At 39.7% G+C, this 23504-nt stretch overlaps 1 protein-coding gene across 1 annotated transcript in view; it reads right to left on the reverse strand.

Moving 5' to 3' along the window:
• Window positions 1-1396: 1396 nt before the first annotated feature.
• MED4 (mediator complex subunit 4) overlaps window positions 1397-23504 on the reverse strand; it is a 1135161-nt gene continuing 1113053 nt past the window's right edge. The window contains exons 2-8 of the mRNA XM_050766358.1: window positions 19179-19327; window positions 14501-14567; window positions 10135-10305; window positions 8002-8059; window positions 6438-6524; window positions 4661-4792; window positions 1397-2134 (exon numbers count right to left, since the gene is read on the reverse strand). Coding sequence (XP_050622315.1) covers window positions 1962-2134; window positions 4661-4792; window positions 6438-6524; window positions 8002-8059; window positions 10135-10305; window positions 14501-14567; window positions 19179-19303 — 813 coding nt within the window. The 5' untranslated portion in view covers window positions 19304-19327 and the 3' untranslated portion in view covers window positions 1397-1961. The remainder of the gene's footprint in view (window positions 2135-4660; window positions 4793-6437; window positions 6525-8001; window positions 8060-10134; window positions 10306-14500; window positions 14568-19178; window positions 19328-23504) is intronic.

Below are 23504 nucleotides of genomic sequence, written 5' to 3' on the forward strand. Positions count from 1 at the left end.
AATAAGCAGTTACATTATGGCACATACCACAATAAAATTTTAGCCATTAAAGTAAATCTTTCAAGAATGTATCCACATGGATCAATATTCTTAGTATACGGACAAGGAAAGGTTAAAATTAGATATTGTGTTAGTCCATTCATAAAAATAACCCTGGGGGGAAAGACATTCAAACATTATATATTCTTAATTCTAGATGGTGAAAATGTAAGATTAATCTCTTATTTTCCAATTTTTCTAGAGATCAAAAATAATCAAAAGGAAAAAATGATGGAAAAATGGAATTCTCACTTCATTTGAAGAATACAGATTAGCAATTGAAAAATACAGCAGTATTAGGCCGGGCGCGGTGGCTCAAGCCTGTAATCCCAGCACTTTGGGAGGCCGAGACGGGCGGATCACGAGGTCAGGAGATCGAGACCATCCTGGTTAACACGGTGAAACCCCGTCTCTACTAAAAAATACAAAAAACTAGCCGGCCGAGGTGGCGGACGCCTGTAGTCCCAGCTACTCAGGAGGCGGAGGCAGGAGAATGGCGTGAACCCAGGAGGCGGAGCTTGCAGTGAGCTGAGATCCGGCCACTGCACTCCAGCCTGGGTGACAGCGCGAGACTCCGTCTCAAAAAAAAAAAAAAAAAAAAAAAAAAAAAAAAATACAGCAGTATCTCAGGAAATATTCTCATTTTACAAAAAAGAGTATATGTGAACTTTAAAAAAATCTACACTAAAATATGAATTGATATTATCTCTGGGTGAAACAATTTAAAAAAATTCGCTAAATGTTTCACATTAAATATGATTGATATTATCTCTCTGGGTGGAATGCTAAGCTCACAATTTTATTTTCCTCAGCCTCCCGAGTTTGGCTTTACGCCCGTACCGCGCGCTAAATGGGTTTCACATTAAGGATGGTTGTCTCCTGACCTCGTGATCCGCCCGTCTCGGCCTCCCAAAGTGCTGGGATTACAGGCTTGAGCCACCGCGCCCGGCCTGTATTACCTTTGAAATCAGACGATACATTGTCTAAAACTGATACATCAAGAAATAGTTGTATAAGCATATTACTTAAATACAGAGGTTACTACCAGAAATTAGAAGTGGTTAAAAGTGACTCCTGAGGAACTGCAAGAGGAGGAAGGTGAAGGGAAGAAATTGTTGCTTTCCATTCTAAATCTTTTCACACAATCTATTCTTAATCAGACAAGGCTGTGGTAAGTTTTTTCAATTATTTAAAAAAAAAATTATTTCTTCTAATAGGAATGTGGGCCTTTGAGAAACCTATTACTTGTAATAGGTTTCAATTCAATTAGTCTCTCAAGTATTATAAAATGCAACTGGAGTTACAGAAATAATTTCCTATCTACACTGACAGTATATTTAAAGTAAAAAAAAAAGCATACAATATACAAACAAATTTATTTACAAAAATTACAATAATTACAAATGTACAAATTGAGACAATTTCCCATTCCTCCAACAGAAGCCAAGAGCCTTTACTGTCAAATGGGAGTTTTTGTTACTTTTAAATGACACACAAAAAGAAATATGATGCCTATTCAGTCATCCACTGCCAGATTAAAAATGCTTTTCTAAATAATTCCAAGAAACCTATTAGTGATATGTACGTGGATCACTTCCCTCAACTCTATTTCTAGAACAGCTATGTACAAATCCAGCAAAACTGGAACAGAACAGGGTAAGACAGCACATAGCAACTGCTTTCTCTTTTCAACAGTAAATGTTGACTATTCCCCCTAAATATCTACCTAGTGGCTTAAAACTAAAACTATAATCTTTGGCTTTAAAAAGAAAGTTCACTTTGACTTTCAATGGATGCACAATTCTACCAAAGCCAGTATTTACCTGGTTATTCTTTGTCACCCGTGGTTTACATTTCCCTGCTACTGTTAAAAAAATGGAATTCTACAGTATTCAATTCTGTATATTGTCTTTTACGGTTTTTCAATCAGACTCACTACTACTGCTTGAGGAGTCCGTTGACATAATCTCTACATCATCTTCATTTTCTTTATTATGCCCAGGAGGTTCCAACAAAAAGTCACTACTATGATTTGGTGGTAACATATTCATCGACATGTCATTTGACTGCCATGGATACTGTGGAGCAAGGACATCTGGAGAAAAAAAGAAGCATAGATAAGAACAGCTCTATTTGTAATTAATCTAGTTCTTACTTTTTCCTTTATGCAAACAATTTGAAGTATATTTTTAAAAATTTTACTTTTCTCTCTTTTTTTGAGACAGGGTCTCATTCTGTCACCCAGGCTCGAGTGCAGTGGCACGAACACATCACTGCAGCCCCGACCTAGGCTGCAATCCTCCTGCCTCAGCCTCCTGGGTAACTGGGTTATAGGTATGCACCACCATGCCTGAGTACTTTTTAAAGTTTTTGTAGAGATGAGGTCTCACTATGTTACCTAGGCTGGTCTCCAACTCCTGGGCTCAAGCTATCCTCCTACCTCAGCCTCCCAAACTGTTGGGATTACAGGCATAAGCTATTGTGCCAATTTTTTTAAGACTAGGAAAAAAATATACATTTGGCCAAATTAATAAAAATCAAATTTATCAAGGAAAAGTGTGATATTTTAGCAACTGGGGATTTTTTTTTTTTAATCATACTACTCTAAGAAACTATTCAAATAGTCAGTTGACATAAATTTTTCTTTTGTAAGACATTTATAATTACAAATTTTTCCTGTATCTATGTATCTATTATATGTATATATAATATATAATTACTTATACTAGGTTATGCAGATTATTCTACGTATTATAAACAGGTAATAGGTACTTTAGTATTATAATAGATTTGTATGATTTCTTGATAGAGGAACTGCTATTGTAAATGACTCTCATCAAAGAGAGGTTGATTAGCAATGTATGCATATGAAATACCTTATAAAAAAGTGCCCAAGTCACATTAAAAGTCTGTATTTCTGAAGCAAAGGGACAGAGCCCATCAACAGGTACACTTCAAGACTCAAAGAAAGAAGGCAGATTTTTAAAGTGTTATGGTATTATAAAGAGTTATGGTATTAACCAGAAAGGTATGCCAGTTAGCTTCAAATCTACCCTTCTCTCTGGCCCCTGAAACCGTTTCTCCTTTGCCAGCTGCCACAATTAAGTTTTGTCAGTAGAGGGCATAGGCAAACAAGTTTCACTTCCTGGATCGGGTGTTTTTGTTTCCTTTACTGCTGTGATGCCTGGTTGGTGTGCAAGACATTAAGTGGTGTTCACCACAGCAACTTTCAGTGGCATCTCTAAAGGTGGTTTCCTAGCAGGTTTCACCACAATCCCAAAGGGCAGCTTCCCAGCAAGTCTCCCTGGAACCCCAGTGGGTAATTTCCTGCTTGCCAGTTCTGGCCTCTGACGCCTCATCTAACTTCTCTGCCATGGAGTGGGCCACAACTACACTACACCCTCTCCAATGACAGCACCATGATACGAGTATTGGCCTTGGGATGGGGCTAGGGAGGAGTGTTTCTAGGTCTGTCCCTTCCTTGGTCCAAAAATGTGGCAATGACTCCCCATATTCTGTTTTTCCTGTAGTTTTAAAACATGAGAAATATGAGGTGATATCCAAGGATATCACAGTGAGTTCCCCAGATTATACTTTAGGTAGCTAACAAAAATGATGCATACAAAGCATTATGAATGACACAGTGACAGTCTTATGATGTAACATTCAGCAAAAAATGTATAGCGGAAAAAAGGAAACAGGCTAAAATATTTTAAAGTGACTGCCTCAGAAAGGGTATTTTTTTCCCTTTTTAAAATGCCTTTTTCTACTTCCCAATGTTCTACCACATCAAAATAAAAGTCACCTATAAACTATAAAAGATGAGGAATAACATAAAATAAATATATATAAAAACAGCACAAACCTATGAAAAACTTGAGGAAAACTGAAGCTCAGAATGAAATGGATCTCACAGAAATACTATTTTATAAAGTTATAAAAGTTTATAAAAAGGTATTGTTATTCATTTTGTCAACCTGGGGGTTGTTCAGGGGTGTGTTCACTTTATTCCATAAACTATCTTACTCTATTTACATAGCGTGTTTCACAATTATAAAAAACCTATGTTTAGAGCAATAATTTTAAAAGAGAGGCCTAATGCCTGAGGAAGACAGTGTAATATTTACAAATAAGAGAAAGGCAGCTTATTCTAATTTCATACCTCCCTCAAGGAGAATCTTTAGAGAATAGAATAAACTGGCAAAGAATCTAGCTATTACAATGAACTGGGTCTGAGAGCCAGGCACACTGGCTCACACCTGTAATTCCAGTACTTTGGGAGGCTGAGGCAGGCGATCGCTTGGGGTCAGGAGTTCGAGACCAGCCTGGCCAACAGGGCAAAACTCCATATCCACTAAAAATACAAAAATTAGCCAGGTGTGGTGGCACATGCCTGTAATCCCAGCTACTCAGGAGGCTGAGGCACAAGAATCACTTGAACCCAGGAGCTGAGACTGGGCCAACGCACTCCAGCCTGGGCGACACAGTGAGACTGTCTCAAATTTAAAAAAAAAAAAAAATTGTGTCGGGAATCTCAAACTTGCTTTACCGCAAGATATTCCAACTTGTCATCTCTGGAAAACCTTGATCTGTTTGAAAACACTCTTTGGCTTAACATTACCTGGCAATCTTCCTGCTGCGAGTGCATCTCCTGGTAAATGGCCATTCACACCATTAGTGGAAGGATTGTTCATCTGACCCAGTAACCCACTTCTCATCTCTAAATCAGTTGGGTAGGGTCTCCGGGGGTCCCCTAAAACAATAAAGACTGCATTTAATTCAATCATATTTTTAAAAATAAGTGTTAGTATGTTCTTTGACACACTCATTTTCCTTGGTTCACACTGAAAAGTTCAGGCTACATTTTCAATTTTGAAATATAAAAGTCATGTGGCCGGGTGCGGTGGCTCACTCCTGTAATCCCAGCACTTTGGGAGGCCGAGGTGGGCAGATCATCTGAAGTCAGGAGTTCAAGACCAGCCTGGCCAACATGGTAAAGCCCCGTCTCTACTAAAAATATGAAAATTATTCGTGCATGGTGGCACGCACCTATAATCCCAGCTACTCTGGAGGCTGAGGCAGGAGAATCACTTGAACCTGCGAGGCAGAGGTTGCAGTGAGCTGAGATCACGCCACTGCACTCCAGCCTGGGCAACAGATCAAGACTCCGTCTCAAAAAAAAAAAAGAAAGAAAGAAAGAAAGAGAAAAGTCACCTTATAAATTGTTATTAATAGCATATTACTTTTAAAAATACATACATTTTAATTTTTCTGAATCTTCCCAAGAATATACTATTTTCTATACTTTAAAAAAATGAGAAGTCTTTTTTTGTAAACATTCTGGATGACAACTTAAGAAAATTATCATAATCTCAATTATTCAAACTTAACTGTATTTTCTAGCAAGAAAATGACAATGATACATGCTAGAAGGGAGAAAAAAATTATGACAGTTATAAGATGGAAAGGACTGGAATGTTTAATAGAAGGGCTGTCTCAATTTAAAACTTTTTTTTTTTAATTTTCACCTTTTTGTTTTACTTTTTTTTCCTCATGCCAACTTGTCTAAGATGAAACCTTTTTCTAACCCACCTCTTTGATCTGGTCATTCAGAAACTAATTCCTATAAGTGGCGAAATAGCAGGAGCAGGTAATGTTCATCCCAAACATGAAAGCACACTAAACAGCAGTATGTGGTTGACAAAAACATGACCAGATCTGGACTGACTTTTTGGGCACATCTCACCAACTGCAGATTACTCATCCCCAAAATTATAGTCACCCTTAGTGCTTTCAGCATGGTAACACAGCCCCTTCAGGAGTTACTGAAGTGGAGACAACTATTAATATTTCCCCTTCCTCCAATAAGGCTGCTACCTTACATCTCCTGTTTTATGTTTCATCCACTGTCATAGTTGCAGCCTAATATTTTCTTTTGCTGTCTAATTATCCTAGCTCTTTCCAAGCCTGTGTGTTCACTGTTGGGTACACAGCACTTTGTCTTTAGCATCTAAGATAACTGGAACTGTCTTTCTTAGGCTGGAACCTTTGTGGAAATCCTAATGGCTCTAAAGAGTTGGCTTCTGGCCAGCCCTGATATAATGGGATATAAATCTAAAGCTTTAGAAGCATCACATTATCTTGTACTTTAAAAACAAAATCAAATTATTATTTCAAAAGAGGAAAGAAACATAATCCCTAGCAATAATGGCTTCATAGAAAACAAAATTTATAAAACCCATGGCCTATATCATTACTTATAAACCATTAAAGATGTGAAAATATGTGGCAGAGGTTTCTAAGGATACATACATTCTAAATTAAATCTATGTGTGTACACAGTCACCTAAGAATTTTCAAAATCACATACATCTAGTATAAAACAGGAGTGTGTTTACCTGGAACCCAGGTCAGTGGAGCACATACAGCATTACTTGCACTGATCCTATGTGCATACTTAATTATTTCTTCAGAGGAGATAGCACCTGAAAGAGTTAAGAGGATAGTATAACCTGTAGTCTAACAAACATACAAGTTTAGAAATGTATCTATCAGTTACCCATCATATTTAATTTTAAATTACCTGAAAATAAAATCATCTCAGTCACCCGCCTTCCTTAACAATATCTACATATTTAGTATAAACTTAAATCTCCAAAAACAGGACACTAATCCAGAAACATTAGCTGACATAAACAAATTTTGGAGATTAGCATGACAGCACTCAATAATCTCAATTATTAACTACCATTAAATACTATTACTCTTCTGAAAGCAATAGTGAGCACAAATAAAATAGAGAAAATAGTGTTTTATTTCTCAAAGACATCCAAGCTATGAAATCAGAGCAGACAGTTCACACCACTCTGTTTGATCAATATGCCCTAAGGCTCTTAAGTAGACCTAAGTAGAAAGATGTCTACAATGTACTCACTAGGTAAACAAAACACTACTAAATAATATGTTCGATATGACCTGATTGTTTAAAATACATGTATTTGTATTTTTATTATATACATACTCACAGATCTAGAAAAAAAATCTAGAAGGACATATACCAAACATTAATAGTTACCTCTGAGAAGTGAGAACCACACACTTCATTTTACAAACTTTAGATACTGTTTCAACCTAACAAAGTGTATGTAAAATTTTTGAAGATTAAAAACAAAATCAAACTACGGTCTAGAAGTCAATAGCCAGCCTCAGTCATCTCTCCTAGAGATTTGTTTGTTGCTATAGAAGCCTAACCTAACTCTCAGAAGAATATTAGCTATTTTTCATATGCAACAATAAAAAGGTAGGTTCCCAAAAAAGAGGACAGTTAGACAATAAATCTCAGATGAATAAATGTAAAATCATATGTACAAATCATTAAAGGCAAGTAACCAAAGTTGTAATTACAATTCTGACGTTTAGTATGGCAAACTAAAAAGTCACGTAAGATCCGTAACAGAAGCCTTTGAAAGAGGGACAGCAGGCCAGGAAGGCATGTGGGCCTCTGCACCACCAAACGTGCTTACCTGCCAAGACTATAACTGGCTCTGACTTCATGTACATCTGGCTCTGACTTCATGATGCTTCAGTCCCAGCTCAGCTGTCCAATGGATATCCTTTCACTCTCTCTGTCCTAGCCTTCAAGATTTGGTACAAATTCCACTTCTAACCCGTACTTCTCTTTCCCTCTCCCACCAATTTTATAAACTCACTGTTTTTACTGCACATTTGGGCACACAGCCATAAACTGCCTTGTATTAATTGCTTTTTATAATCTGAAAAAGGATGTGATACTTCTACCTCCCTCACAACACCTAGCACAATGCTAGAACATAACACACTTTACAATAAAAATTTATTGAATCCTTTCAACAGCAGCAAATGATTATCAGTAATATCCTCTTGCATTGGTCTCTTGAAAACAGAACCTTAACTTCTCAAGTCATTCAGTCTTCCCATACTAACCTTTTCTTGCTTTTTCTATTGACTTGAGTTTCTCCTTTGCTTGGTAAACAGCTGTTGCCTAATTTAAACAACATAAAAAAAAAATGTGATTTATTCTTCAACTATATCAAACTTAGTTTTTGGCTTAATTCACAAGATCCTTTATCCTACAAGAACAATCTTCGAAACCTGGAAATCCCAACAATTATCTGTAATGTTCTGAAATACCTCTTGACATTATTTATTTCAGTCATATTTAATGAAAGAAATATTATATTTATGAACTAGTCTCCCATTCACAAATCAGTTGTAAAAACAAAATATAAATTGGATTGTCTACTTTTTCTTCACGTCTTCTATCATAAACACGCAGGAGATCTCTAGACCATGCACAACCCCAAAAGCATCCTATTCTTGTAACTAGTTCAAGAATAAAATACCCCCCCCCTTTTTTTTTGAGATGGAGTTTTGCTCTTTTTGCCCAGCCTGGAGTGCAATGGCGTGATCTCGGCTCACCGCAACCTCCACCTCCTGGGTTCAAGCGATTCTCCTGCCTCAGCCTCCCAAGTAGCTGGGATTACAGGTGTGAACCACCATGCCCAGCTAAATTTTTTTGTATTTTTAGTAGAGATGGATTTCACCATGTTGGCCAGGCTAGTCTTGAACTTCTGACCTCAGGTGATCTGCCCGCTTTGGCCTCCCAAAGTGCTGGGATTACAGGCACGAGCTACCATGCCTGGCTGATTTTAATTTTTTTTTTTTTCAGACAGAGTCTCGCACTGTCACCTGGGCTGGAATGCAATGGCGTGATCTCGGCTCACTGCAACCTAGGACTCCCGGGTTCACACGATTCTCCTGCCTCAGTCTCCCGAGTAGCTGGGGTTACAGGCACACACCACCACACCTGGCTAATTTTTGTATTTGTAGTAGAGACGGGGTTTCACTATGTTGGCCAGACTGGTCTCGAACTCCTGACCTTGTGATCTGCCTGCCTTGGCCTCCCAAAGTGCTGGGATTACAGGTGTAAGCTACCACGCCTGGCCTGATTTTAATATATTTTAAAAAACTATTTACTAGTGAGTTGTTTCCTCAGTAAGGGTGATTAATTTACCCTGAACTACGCAGGATTCTAGTTACTGGAGCTCATTTTGACACATTTGTTAAGAGATTCATCAGTGGTTAAGGATGCCAGCAATGTCTGGTCGACATGAGAATTAAGCTCAGCTATTTCTGCAATACTCTTATATTATATTAGTTAGTATTTAGTGAAGTAACTGGGCAAATAGTAGCAAATAAATTGCCTCTTTGAAATAGTAGCCAAGAACAGCAAAGGAAAAACTCAGATCCTTGATATATGTCCAAAGCCTACCTAGATGAGGATGAATGACTAAATTAATGTAAATTTTAATCAATTTATAAAATGTGTACATATTTTTACTAATTTCAAAATATATAAAAAATGAAAAATGTCCCTGATTTTTATCTTAAGGATCAGAGACCAAAAAAAAAAAAAAAAAAAAAAAAAAAAAAAAGATTTAGACTACTGATATTAAAATTTATATCAGACCAGGATAAAAGTAAAACTTTCCACTCCTATAATTCAATACTGTAAAATCCTTAAGTAATGAAAATGTGGCTCACAAGTAATGCAGGCTATCTGAAAATGTAAGTAAAAAAGAGAATGACAATAGCCTTTCATTCAAACACGGGCAATGGTTAGTGACAAGATGTCACTTTTAGACTTGGAAAGTCTAGTTTTTTTGGCCGGACGCAGTGGCTCACACCTGTAATCCCAGCACTTTGGGAGGCCGAGGTGGGCAGATCACAAGGTCAAGAGATGGAGACCACGGTGAAACCCCGTCTCTACTAAAAATACAAAAAATTAGCCGGGCGCGGTGGTGGGCCCCTGTAGTTCCAGCTACTCAGGAGGCTAAGGCAGGAGAATGGCGTGAACCCGGGAGGCGGAGCTTGCAGTGAGCCGAGATTGCGCCACTGCACTCCAGCCTGGGGGACAGAGCGACACTCTGTCTCAAGAAAAAAAAAAAAAAGGAAAAAGTCTAGTTTTCTGCTCTTCAAAATACTGACAACAGATTTTTCAGAAACAGATTAAACAATATCCTTTTTAACCTTAAGAACCAACCTCTGTCAACTTACCAGTATCTGTTCTGCTTCCTTTAGCTGTTTTTGTAGTTGCTGAATATCACTGTCTCTCTTCTCTACTTCTTTTTCTAAAACTTGCATTTCATGATGAATTTTTCCCTGATTAAGTGCCAATTTCATTAGTTCTTGAAATTCCCCATCTCGGTGAATTAACAACTCCAGGACCTGTCAGATAACAGTCAATTAAATCAAACAATAGACTACTGAAAGGCTGCACTTCAATGAAACAAAGAATCCATAACTGAATTGGCTAGGCTATAAATTTCAACACCTTCAAAGTATTATTCCTAATTCTTGTTAAAAATAAAAATAGCGTACCTATGATTATTCTGGGAAACATAAATATAAAACTTTTCTACTTTTTCAGCTATTCTTTCATACAAAACAAAATAAAACTAGTCTTTCAGAACTAACAATATGGCAACATGAGCAAGTTTAGTGATTTCCTAGGGAAGATACAATTCTAAAGTTTATCCTTATGGCTGAGCACAGTGACTCATGCCTGTAATCCCAGCACTTTGGGAGGCTGAGGCTGGCGGATCACTTGAGGTCAGGGTTCGAGACTAGTCTGGCCAACATGGTGAAACCCCATCTCTACTAAAAATACAAAAATTAGTTGGGTGTGGTGGTGCCTAAAATCCCAGCTACTCAGCAGGCTGAGGCAGAATTGTGTGAACCTGGGAGGTGGAGGTTGCGGTGAGCCAAGATCATGCCACTGCACTCCAGCCTGGGTGACAGAGTGAGACTCTGTCTCAAAAAAAAGAGTTTATCCTTAAAAATACAACATAGGCCAGGCACGGTGGAGGCAGGCGAATCACCAGAGGTCAAAAGTTCGAGACCAGCCTGACCAACATGGAGAAACCCCATCTCTACTAAAAATACAAAATTAGCTGGGCATGGTGGTGCATGCCTGTAATCCCAGCTACTCGGGAGGCTGAAGCAGGAGAATCACTTGAACCCAGAGGCAGAGGCTGCAGTGAGCTGAGATCGTGCCATTGCACTCCAGCCTGGGCAACAACAGCGAAACTCCATCTCAAAAAATATATATATATAATGAAGGTTCTCCCAAAACTTAGTATTTGAGATGATTTTAGGTGGCACCAAGAACTTAAAAAAGCTTTTACAGTTACACATTTGTGCTAATATATATTAGAAAAAACTGAGACACTGAAACTCTGATTTTATGCACAGTATTACTTATGATGAAGATGATCATAAAAATACAGTGATTTCGCCAGGTACAGTGGCTCACGCCTGTAATCCCAGCACTCTGGGAGGCCGAGGTAGGCGGATCACGAGGTCAGGAGTTTGAGACCAGCCTGACCAACATGGTGAAACCTCGTCTCTACTAAAAATACAAAAATTAGCCAGGGGTGGTGGCACACGCCTGTAATCCCAACTACTCAGGAGGCTGAGGCAGAAGAATCACTTGAACCCAGGAGGCGGAGGTTGCTGTGAACCCAGATCATGCCACTGCACTCCAGCCTGGGTGACAGAGCGAGACTCTGTCTCACAAAAACAAAACAAAACAAAACAAAAAAACAGTGATTTCATAAAACAGTAAATAAACAAGTGGTATGCAGATATGGCAAAAAACCATGAAGCCTAAAACACATAAAATAGAAAGTCTGGTGGTTCATATCTCTAGTCCTCCATTTGCTAGCTGTGTGACATAGGGAAAGTTACCCGCCTCTCTGAGCCTGTGTTCTTAATTGGAAAAGGAATATAATATTAATAGTAGCCATTACATAAAGGTATTGTGAGGATTCATGATATAATGCACTTTAAGTACATACAGGAAGAGCTCAGCAAAGGCTAGTTATTACGATCACCACCCCAGTACAGAATTAAGATGCAAGTTTAGTCTAAATACCCTTACTTTACTGTGCTAAGTAGAGAATACTACTTCAGAAAGAAAACAGCTGTCAAAATTCAGAATCAATTTTAAAACTATCTTAAAAAATTTGTTGAAGACTAAAAAATACAGGTATGTCTCTTCAAGTTCCTTTTGACATGAAGTTCCTCTCATTTTTATAGGAATTCTTCTAATACAATAGACAAAAGACTGAGCTACAAACTGCCAAATATTGAGTATTTTAAATAACAACAGAAAGCTTTTTCTGTAAAAAGTAAAGTATATTCTATTTATTTAATAGACCTCTAATCCTCATTCCTCCTACATCGTAGCAGAAAGCTAGGCTTCCATTTCTGTAAAAGCTGTATTATTAAGGTAAGTAGTACACATTAGTTCCATGACAACTTTCAAGAAGTTTTCACAGTTTGAACTAATTTATATACTACCCACGAGTAAAAAATATTCTCTTTAGATATTATTGTTCAGTAGAAAAAAATTACTCAACTAAAGTCAGAAGACCTAGGTTCTGGTTCCACTCACCATTAACCTCTAGCTCATCGGTTCACCCTGGAACTCAGTCTCACAGGAGGTTGAACTGAACATCGTTAAGATCCTAATTCTAAAATTCTATGTAACATTATAACTATTCAAATAAAATGGTGGCTAGAAAATTTTCAAATGGGCACATTCCTCTCTAATATTAACAGTTTCAATGAAAATTACACAGGAATCCACAGTACTAAGTACAAGATACAATTCACAGAATTGCTACTCTTTAGAAAGTACAAGAAAGCTCAGTGCTGATTATAGGTCTTAATTATCGCCTTCTGAATAATCTGTGTGCCTGGCTCATAGCAAGCATTTAATAAGTGTCTATCAAATAAAGTCAAGCCTTGCATTTTGCTTCTTGCACATTTTGTATAAATTCCTATTTAAACCCACGGGTATTAATAGAGTACCTGAGAAACTAGCAGTCTTCTATTAACGTATTTATCTCTAGCCTCTTTCTCTTTTGAAAAAACAAAACAAAAACCTTACTACCCCTAAGGTTAGCTGTTTTTCCTAGCTTGTGGCCTCATCTGGATCCCCTCCTCCCCTTTTGAGGCTCATTGACACTTTTCTATTGAGTCTGTCAGATTTCCCTGCCCTCTAAACATGTCCTAAGATAGAATTAAGATAATGATGTAGACAAAAGATTTATTACTGTCTCCTCTTCTACTTTACATCATTTTTAGAAAGGTTAATCTTCTCCATTTATTTTCTCTCAAACATTTTTTTTGGCCAGCTATGGTGGCTCATGCCTGTAGTCCCAGCACTTTGGTAGGCCAAGGTGGGGAGGATCGCTTGAGGGCAGGAGTTCAAGACAGTTCAAGACTGGCCTGGGCAACACAGTGAGACTAGATCTCTACCAAAAAAAAAAAAAAAAAAAAAAAATTATTTTAAATTAGCATGGCATTATAGTGCATGCCTGTAGTCCCAGGTACTGGTGAGGGTAAGTGGGAGATCGCTTGAGTCCAGCAGGTTGAGGCTGCAGTGAGCAGTCATCATGCCACAGCACTCTAGTCTGGGCTACAGAGCGAGAACTTGTCTCAAAAAAGAAAAAATTAATTGTGCCAAAAACATAATATAAAATTTATCCTTTTACCTCTAACAAATTTCTGAATCAGGAGGCCAGCTGCAGTGGCTCACACCTGTAATCCCAGCACTTTGGGAGGCTGAGGCAGGGGGATCATGAGGTCAGGAGATCGAGACCATCCTGGCTAACACCGTGAAACCCCATCTCTACAAAAAATACAAAAAAAAAAAAGAAAAACAAATAGCCTGGTGGCGGGCACCTGTAGTCCCAGCTACTTGGGAAGCTGAGGTAGGAGAATGGCGTGAACCCAGGAGGCGGAGCTTGCAGTGAGCCAAGATTGCGCCACTGCACTCCAGCCTGGGCAACAGAACGAAACTCCGTGTCAAAAAAAAGAAAATTTCTGAAATCAGGAAAACAAGTCTGTTCACCCTCCATGGAAAATTAGAAAGCACAGAAAAGGTGAGCAAATAAAAACTGCCTGTACTTTCACACCTATAAGGCAATGTCTAGTAAGAGTTGTATGCTCTTTTATTTCCCTTCATGTTCAAGTTGCATTAGAGAACTATACTTACAATACAGGGTAAGTTTTTGAGCATTAACTTTTGATTCTAAATATTGTTGTAATCTCCATATAACAAGCCTTTCTTGGTTAATTCAAAGGACAAAAATAACTAAATACGTAAGTGTAACTAGAATTGTAAGAGAAAAATAATAAAATACTGCTAAACCCTTAGGCAACTATTCTTCTTAAGCACACTTAAGTAAATGATGCAAAGAAAATATCAATTTTAAAGTTTCAATTAATAACTTAAAAGGATCTAATATTCCTGTTCTCAAAGTAAATATAAATAGGAAACTTGCAGAAATCAAGTTTTTTTGTCTTTTTATTTAAAAACAAAGAGAAATTAATTTAAAAAGAAGCCACTTACCTGGTTTTCCTCTCCAGCCTGTAACAACTTCTGGTTTCTTGAAATTGCCAGCATTTCTATAAGTTCCCTAAAAGAGAAACCAACAACAACAAAAACTCTTTCACAGCATGCTGAACACCCAGGGCTACTCCCTACAGTCTGCTATGACTGTGAACTTCAGCTCACCAAGACTCAGTTGTGCTGGTTACCAAACTTATTTATAAAATAAGTTCCACTTAATACTATCATTATATAAATAGCTATCACCTAAATGCCAATGAAATATGATTGTAAATAGAGTTCTTTCTATAAAAACCCTAATGCTTGGAAAGACTCGATAGAGGCTTGCAAAGGACAGCTATAAAGGATGGACCAGGGAAAAGTCATAAAAACTAAGGGTCTACCCTAAGACTGCTTGATGAGAGGCTAAGTTCTCATTTTGATTTGATCTAGAAATCAAACTACAAATTGCAGACAATGCATTATGAATAATTTATACAAGAAAAACTTGTACATGAGGGATCTACAGGCCAAATCCAGGACATCTGCAGTTTTTGTAAATAACATTTTCCTAAGACAGTCTGCCCATTAATACACAATAGTCTATGGCAGTTTTCCCAATACAGAGGCAGAGTTGAGTTGTTATAGCAGAGACTATATGGCCCACGAACCCAAAAGTATTTATTATCTGGTCTTTGCAGAAAAAGTTTTCTGACTCCTGTCTTACATAACATGATTAGTGAATGAACATATGTTTATATATTTTAAGGTAAAATAAAACAAGGGATGCATGGACCATTTTTTAATGATTCTCCACTTTATTTGAATTTTTAAAATTAAAATCAACATCTATCAGGGATAGATGTTTTTATAGGGATATATTTATGTATATTAAATAAATATCTAAGAGGGATCCTTACACATAATAAAATGATATCCTTTTAGAATGCTCATTTAATAAATATGACAATTTCCCTATATGAAAATTAGCATCTGATGAGGAAAATAAGATTGGGAAAAATGTGTAGCAGCTAATGTTTACATATTAGTTTCGAACTTGTTGAGAGATGGGACTTTTGAGAAATTATGCAGGAGGGGCAGTTTCACAACTAACTAGCTACCTGACACTGCTCTGATCAGACCGAGTGTTTGTACTTTCTCACTGGCTACCATGCTATTTTTACCTTCAAATTTCCACCCTCCTTCTAGCTAGCCTTATATTATTTTTCTGGATCATGTCAATTGGACCCAACCCTTCCCGCTACTACTTCCCCATACCATTATTTATGAAGTAATCAATGAATGAAAAAAATAGATATAAGAATGCAAAGTCTTCATTTATTCACTAATTCATCAAATACTTATTGAGTGCCTATTATGTGCCAGGCACTTTCTAGATACTCGGGGTATCAAAGTGAACAGTGGCACTTAAATTCTAATACAAGAGACAAGAACTACTAAGACAAGAAAAAAAACTAAAGTGATAAGGGTTGGCAAGGAAATAAAACTACGTTTTATTAGAGACTATTGGGGGAGTGGATTGGCTACTTGAACAGGGTGGTCACAGAAGGTCTTCCTAAGGGCACAGCTTTGACATAAGACACAGATTAAATGAGAGAAGTCAGTCAAGAGATCTGGGAGGAAAGAGTGCAGCAGAAGATACAGATAGTTCAGTGCCCCAAAGATGGATCTGAGGAGGTACACTGGGGAGAGGAAAGCAAAGTGAGGATATAGCAGCCAGGTGGCTAGGGGTAAGATTACGTAGGACCTTACAGTTATGGTAAAGATTAATGTTTCGTTCCATATTCAATGAAAAGCCACTGGATCATTTTAAACAGGGAAAAGGCATGACCTGATTTACACTTTTAAAAACTGCTGAGCGATTTGGTAAATAGACTGTAAAAGGGCCAGAACAGGTGGTTTTTGTAGTGTTCCAGGCAAAAAATGACTGGTTTTGACTAGGTCATAGCCTCCAGGACTTAGTAATGGTGATGGGAGAAACATAGACAGATTTCAGATATCTTTTGGAGGTAGAGCTATCAGGACTTGCTGATGGATCAACAGTGTATGAAAACAGCATGTGGCCGGGCGCGGTGGCTCAAGCGTAAACTTTTTCGTGTACACGCCACAAAAATACAAAAAAAAAAACTAGTGAGACTACAAAGGAGAATGGCTGTTGAGAGCTGAGATCCTCCACTAGTCTAGGACCCGGGAAAACAGCGCGGTGGCTCATGCCTGTAATCCCTGCACTTTGGGAGGCCGAGGCGGGCGGATCACGAGGTCAGGAGATCGAGACCATCCTGGCTAACACGGTGAAACCCCGTCTCTACTAAAATACAAAAAATTAGCCGGGCGCGGTGGCGGGCGCCTGTAGTCCCAGCTACTCGGGAGGCTGAGGCAGGAGAATGGCGCGAACCCGGGAGGCGGAGCTTGCAGTGAGCCGAGATGGTGCCACTGCACTCCAGCCTGGGCGACAGAGTGAAGACTCCGCCTCAAAAAAAAAAAAAAAAAAAAAAAAAAAAAAAGAGAACCTCTAGTCTAAGTAAAAGCTGGTTTCAGGTGGGGCAGGGGTGGTGCTGACTGGAGTGGGGCTATGGTAGGAGATGTGGGATAAGCCTTCCTCTGTTCTTGCAAATCTGGGAGTATGAGTCCACAGAAGGCTTTACAAGGCTTGCCATAGGCACAGGAGTACAGGGGAGGTAGAAGTCTCTAAGACTTAGTCATGTTCTGTAACAGTCCAAGACGAAGTAGAAACCTCTGTCCTCCCCATTTGTGAAAAAGAGGCCAAAGGAAGGCCCATACTCACTCTCTGGTTAAAGATGTGGAAGTAAGAGCCCTGTCCTGCTACAAGGAAGGTGCATTCCTGGCATACTGCATTAGAATCCAGCCACAATTCCCCATAGAAATAAAATTTCCATAGGGGTTAGAGCCTACATTATTAGTGGTAATACACTTTTCAGGTAAACAAAATTAACAGGCTGGTGTGGAAACCTCAAGACTCCTATCAACATGATTCCGTGAGTTTTCCGTTACAAACGGGTTAAGAAAAACGTTTAGACTACAACCTGTGTTTCAATTGTTTAAGACTGTCTCCTTGCATTACATTTTACAAAGTAATAAATATCCTGAAAGGGTACATAATCAGGTTAATAGAAAAAAAAAAAGATCCTAAGTTATAAATCCACTATTTTTTAAAGCCAAGAGGCTCAACCTAAAAATATGTAAGGTACATTCGTGAATTTTCTTCTCATTTCCATAAATGCAAGCCAGACACAAATTACATTCAGAGACTGACAAATTACACAGATCACAGAATCAGCACACATAACTATGTCTGAGTGAGCACATGAGACTTTTCTGGAAGCCAGTCACACCACCAGAGCAGCTTCATTCTGTGAAGAAATTCCAATGATCCGCTCGCCTCGGCCTCCCAAAGTGTTGGGATTACAGGCGTGAGCCACCACACCCGGCCATAATACAGTTTATTTTAAACAGTGGATCAAACACATAAGTCATTTAATTTCTGGAGTCTATTTGTTTTAGGGTTTTCTTCCATCATTAAATATTGTGCTGACCTGGTAACTTGGTAGCAATACTATGGCAAGGACTAAATTTACACCAAAGATAAAGTGCTGATTATATCAGGTATATTTTAAAATACAACAGATAAGATTTATTCTAAAGCTGTCAAAGAATGTTGGCTACAGAAAAAGTGACATTTGGGCTGGAATCTGAAGGATATATGAATCATTCACCAAATCGGGGGAAGATTGGGAATGGCATTGAAGATGTGGAAGCCTGACTAAAGAATTTGAACTTTACCTCACTGCACAACGCAAATCTACCAATGAGGTAGGTTTTATATCATTTTTCTGCAGAAAAGTAATATAACATGCCTTTTAAAACTGATCTTGGCCAATATAAAAGGATAATAAAACTGGGAGGCTGCATTTAAGAGTAGTTATGAACAGCGGGGTAGGAACGAGAGGACAAATGTGAGCAACATTTTAGGAGGTAGAACCAAGATAATTTACCATCCACGTCAATGGGAGGGAGTCAAGGAAGGCTTCAACTTGAAAGACTTATCATGAAAGGTGACAGAATATAAAGAATGACATTTAATTTCATCTCCTATCTCTGATACACAACTTGCAACTCCACCAAGCCAGGCTTTTTGCACTTGCTGTTCCATCTACCTGTGCTGCCTAGTGAGTCTGGCAAGCTCATGCTTCCCAAACAGCCGTTTCTTCAGAGGGCCTGCCCTGATTACAACCAGAAAAGGTGCCTAGCCCCTGTGCTCCAGTACCCCGCAGCGCAGCGCTCTAATAAAAACAGGCTTCAAGGCAGTTTACACATCTGTCTCTCTCTCGACAGCCGGCATTCAGCCTACCCTGCACTACTGTCTCCCTAGTGCTTGGCACCCAAGGGGCGTTCCATAAATGTTAAGTGGCTGGCTGTGGACGAAGGGGCTCAGACCGCGCGAGTTCTTATCATTACTAAAATTCCCTCTAACGGGAAAAACCGCCGTCCAGAGTGCTGGAAGACTGCGGACCCCACGTCCGTGACCCTGGTGCCCCCGAAACTCCCGAGCTGGCCCTCCCCGCCGAACCCCGAGAACGAGCACAAACGCTGGGCCGCCCGGCTCCGGGGTCAGTCCCCCGGCCTAGCTCCAGCCCGGCTCTCAGGATCGCAGCATTACCTAGACAGGACCTCCAAATCCTCAAGCGCAGACAGTAGCCGCTCTCGTGTGCTGTTACCACTTGCCACTCCCAAGCCGCCTCCCAGCCTCTCTTTCTCCTTCTCACCACTCGAAGACGCAGCCATTTTCCTCACAGCCCCGCCGCCGGCGCACGCGCTGAGCGCGCTGTCGCAGGGGCGTGGCGAGGAGGCGGGCTCGGAAGGCGGAAGAGTCATCCAGGAGAGGAAGAAGAGGCCCGGCGAGGGCGCCCCCTTTGCGCCTGGAGGGGCGCACTGCGGGCACCGGCGCCATCTGCTGGGCCAGCGAGGGCTTTTGGGTCCAAACCCTGGGAGCAAGGGCTGAACTGAGAACAGGGAGTGCAATGCAGTCTGATTCTCCTGGGCCTAATGTTTTGTTTTTTCTTTCTTTTCCTTCCTTCCGCAGTCTGATTCTCCTGGGCCTAATGTTTTGTTTTTTCTTTCTTTCTTTCCCTCCCTCCCTCCCTCCCTCCCTCCCTCCCTCCCTCCCTCCCTCCCTCCCTCCCTCCCTCCCTCCCTTCCTTCCTTCCTTCCTTCCTTCCTTCCTTCCTTCCTTCCTTCCTTCCTTCCTTCCGTCTTTCCTCTTTTTTTGAGACGAGTCTCGCTCTGTTGCCCAGACTGGAGTGCATTGTCGCAATCTCGGCTGACTACAACCTCCGCCTCTCGGGTTCAAGATATTCTCCTGCCTCAGTCTACCGAATAGCTAAGATTACAGGCGTGTGCCACCTCGCCCGGCTAATTTTTGTATTTTTAGTACAGACAGGGTTTCGCTATGTTGGCGAGGCTGGTCTCGAACTCCTGACTTCAATAGATCTGCCCACCTCGGCCTCCCAAAGTGCTGAGATTATAGACGTGAGCCACCGTGCCCGGCCCTGGGCATGATGTTTTTCAAGCAGCAATGAGAAGCTTCTATGAAGTGGTTTTTAAGACTTTGAGGGAATCACATAATGGTCTACATTATTATAAAAGACGGTCGGGGACTGCCTGACTCCCATGAGGCAGTCGTACCTGTGGTCCTTTCATTTCATGGTCTCATCCTCTGCTCTTTTTGGAGGTGCTAAACTTGACTCCTGGGCACCCAGAGTTGACAAGTCTTTCAGAAATTCGTGTTAAATAAACTCACTCATAGCGGCCCTGCGCGGTGGCTCAAGCCTGTAATCCTAGCACTTTGGGAGGCCGAGATGGGCGGATCACGAGGTCAGGAAATCGAGACTATCCTGGCTAACACGGTGAAACCCCGTCTCTACTAAAAAATACAAGAAACTAGCCGGGCAAGGTGGCAGGTGCCTGTAGTCCCAGCTACTCGGGAGGCTGAGGCAGGAGAATGGTGTAAATCCGGGAGGCGGAGCTTGCAGTGAGCTGAGATCCGGCCACTGCACTCCAGCCTGGGCGACAGAGCAAGACTCCGTCTCAAAGATAAATTAATTAATTAATTAATTAATTCACTCATAGCAATGGCTGTGTAATCTAGAATGCTGATTTACTCACTTACAATGAAAAGTAATAGTGCTAAACATATCTTTTACCCATAGACAAAACTATAGGAAAAGCCATATTATCACAGGATGTTGCTTCTTAAACTTGGATCAGAACAAACGAGGGTAGATTAAGAATGAATGACACCATCATGAGGCTTTGTATCTCCACAGTGTAGGGATATTTGTGTTCAAGAGATTGGATTATTTGTGTTCATAGGTCGGGGTACCTTCTCCTCCAGACAGTGCAAGAAATCCTTGTCACCTTTTGTTTTCTGACCATTCCCTGCATCTGCTGTTGGCTAACCCTTTTTTGTTAATGCAGTCAATTCTCAGGCAATGGGTTAAAGTAGATTGAAGCTTTGTTCATTACACTTGCATTCTAAACATGCCTCTCAGTACTCTAGTCAATCATTTCTTATGTTAAGTTTCTAGGGTGCCAAACTTCTGTGGTATGTGTTGGTTTCATTTACTCAACTCTCATGGGTCATATTGAGCCATGACTCTGGTAGGAGGAGAGAGAACATTATATTAGTGTAAACACAAAAATTCTAGAAGGATTCTAATCAGTTAAAAATGACCAATTATAGTCCTACTTTGCAGACACTGAGGATCAGCATATGGAGCATATATGTGTATTGTGAACTCCTGACCTCCTCAGATTTATTGCAAATTCGTATGCATATTAAACAGTATAGACTGATAAGTAACAGCATCTTTCACAGATATACTGTCTTACAAATTGTACGAATCCAAGCATGATAAACAAATATGAATTATTTTATATAGTATTACTGAATTCATGGTAATTTGGAGTGTTAGGTACATATTTTCTCAATCTGTAGATTCAAAAAGGACACTACTTTCTCATGAAATTTTATTTCTTTAACATGCTGGGCACTGCTCTAGGCACTTAAAAAATAATATCTTGTTTAATTTTCCTAACACTCCTATGAGGTAAGTACTGTACTTACTACTGATACAAAGCCTCACAAGTGTGTCATTAATTTTTAATCTATCCTTGTTTGTTCTGATCCAAGTTTAACAAGCAACATCCTGTGATAATATGGCTTCTTGTATAGTTTTGTCTACGGGAAAAAGATATGTTTCGCACTATTACTTTTCATTGTAAGTGAGTTACAGATAATGTTACAGATAATGAAACTGAGGGGCAGAGATGTTAAGACACATGCTGGGTCATATAGTAAATGGTAAAGCTGGAATCTGAACCCAGAGTCTGGCTCCAGGGGCTGTGCTCTTTACCACTGGTTATCCCCACTCTCTGTAAAGAAAGAAGGCTCTTCATGTACTAAAAGTACTGGGAAACTCTGACCTAAAATATGAGAGGACTTCAAAAAGTTCATGGAAAAATGGAATTAAAAGATAATAATTTAAAATATAAACTTTATTTCTCAACATGAGCTCCATTTAGTTCAAGACGCTTTTGTAAATGATGATACCAGCCATTTAGTTCATACCTAAAGAACTGAGGGTCCTTGGAATTTAACCGTGCCAATGCTGTCTTTTTTACTTTTTTTTTTTTTTTGCCACAGGGTCTCACTCTGTCACTCAGGCTGGAGGGCAGTGGTGCAACCACAGCTCACTGCAGCCTTGACCTCCCAGGCTCAAGCAATCCTCCCAATACATTATTAGCTGAATAAAAATGGGTGCCCTTTACAAATTTTATTTATTTATTTATTTTTGAGACAGTCTTGCTCTGTTGTCTTGCTCAAGCTGGAGTGCAGTGGCATGATCTTGGTTCACTGCAACCTCCGCCTCCTGGGTTCAAGTGATTCTCCTGTCTCAGCCTCCTGAGTAGCTGGGATTACAGGCATGTGCCACCATGCCCGGCTAATTTTTTTTTAGTATTTTTTTAGTAGAGATGGGGAGATTTTTAGTTTTTTGCCATGATGGCCAGACTGGTCTCAAACTCCTGACCTCAAGTGATCCACCTGCTTTGGCCTCCCAAAGTGCTGGGATTACAGGCATGAAACACTGAGCCTGGCCTAGATTTTTTTAAGATTAGGAAACAAAAAGAAGTCAGGATCAGGACTGTAAGGTGGATGTTCAATGATTTCCCACTGAAACAATTCCAAAATTGTCCTTGTTTGATGAGAGGAATGAGCAGTAGTATTGTTATGGTGGAGAAGGACTCTCTGGTGAAGCTTTCTCGGGTGTTTTTCTGCTAAAGCTTTTGCTAACTTTCTAAAAACACTCTCTTAACAAGCCATTGTTATTATTCTTTGGCTCTCCAGAAAGTCGCCAAACAAAATGCCTTGAGCATCCCCAAAACTGTTGCCTTGCTGTTTGATCTTGACTGGTCTGCTTTTGCTTTGACTGGACCACTTCCACCTCTTGGTAGCCATTGCTTTTATTTTGCTTTATCTTCAGGATTGTGCTGGTAAAGCCATTTTTCATCTCCTGTTACAGCTCTTCAAATAAGTGCCTCGGGATCTTGATCTCACTTGTTTAAAATTTCCATTGAATGCCCTGCTTTTGTCTGCAGGTGATTTGGGCCTAACAGTTTTGGCACCCATTGATTGGAAAGTTTGCTCAACTTTAGTTTTTCAGTCAGAATTGTATAGGCTGAACAAATTGAGATGTCTATGGTGTTGTCTGTTAATTGCTGGTCCTCTGCAATTAGGGCACAAACAAGACAAATATTTTCCTTGCAAATTGATATGGATGGTCTGCTGCTGCAGGCTTTATCTTCAACATCATCTCATCCCTTTTTCAAATGAGTTTTCTATTTGTAAAACTGCTGATTTCTTTAGGGCATTGTCCTCATAAACTTTTCATAAAGCATCAAGATTTCACCATTCTTTCACCCAAGC

Source organism: Macaca thibetana, chromosome 17 (assembly GCF_024542745.1).
Source record: "Macaca thibetana thibetana isolate TM-01 chromosome 17, ASM2454274v1, whole genome shotgun sequence".
Lineage (NCBI taxonomy): Eukaryota > Metazoa > Chordata > Mammalia > Primates > Cercopithecidae > Macaca > Macaca thibetana.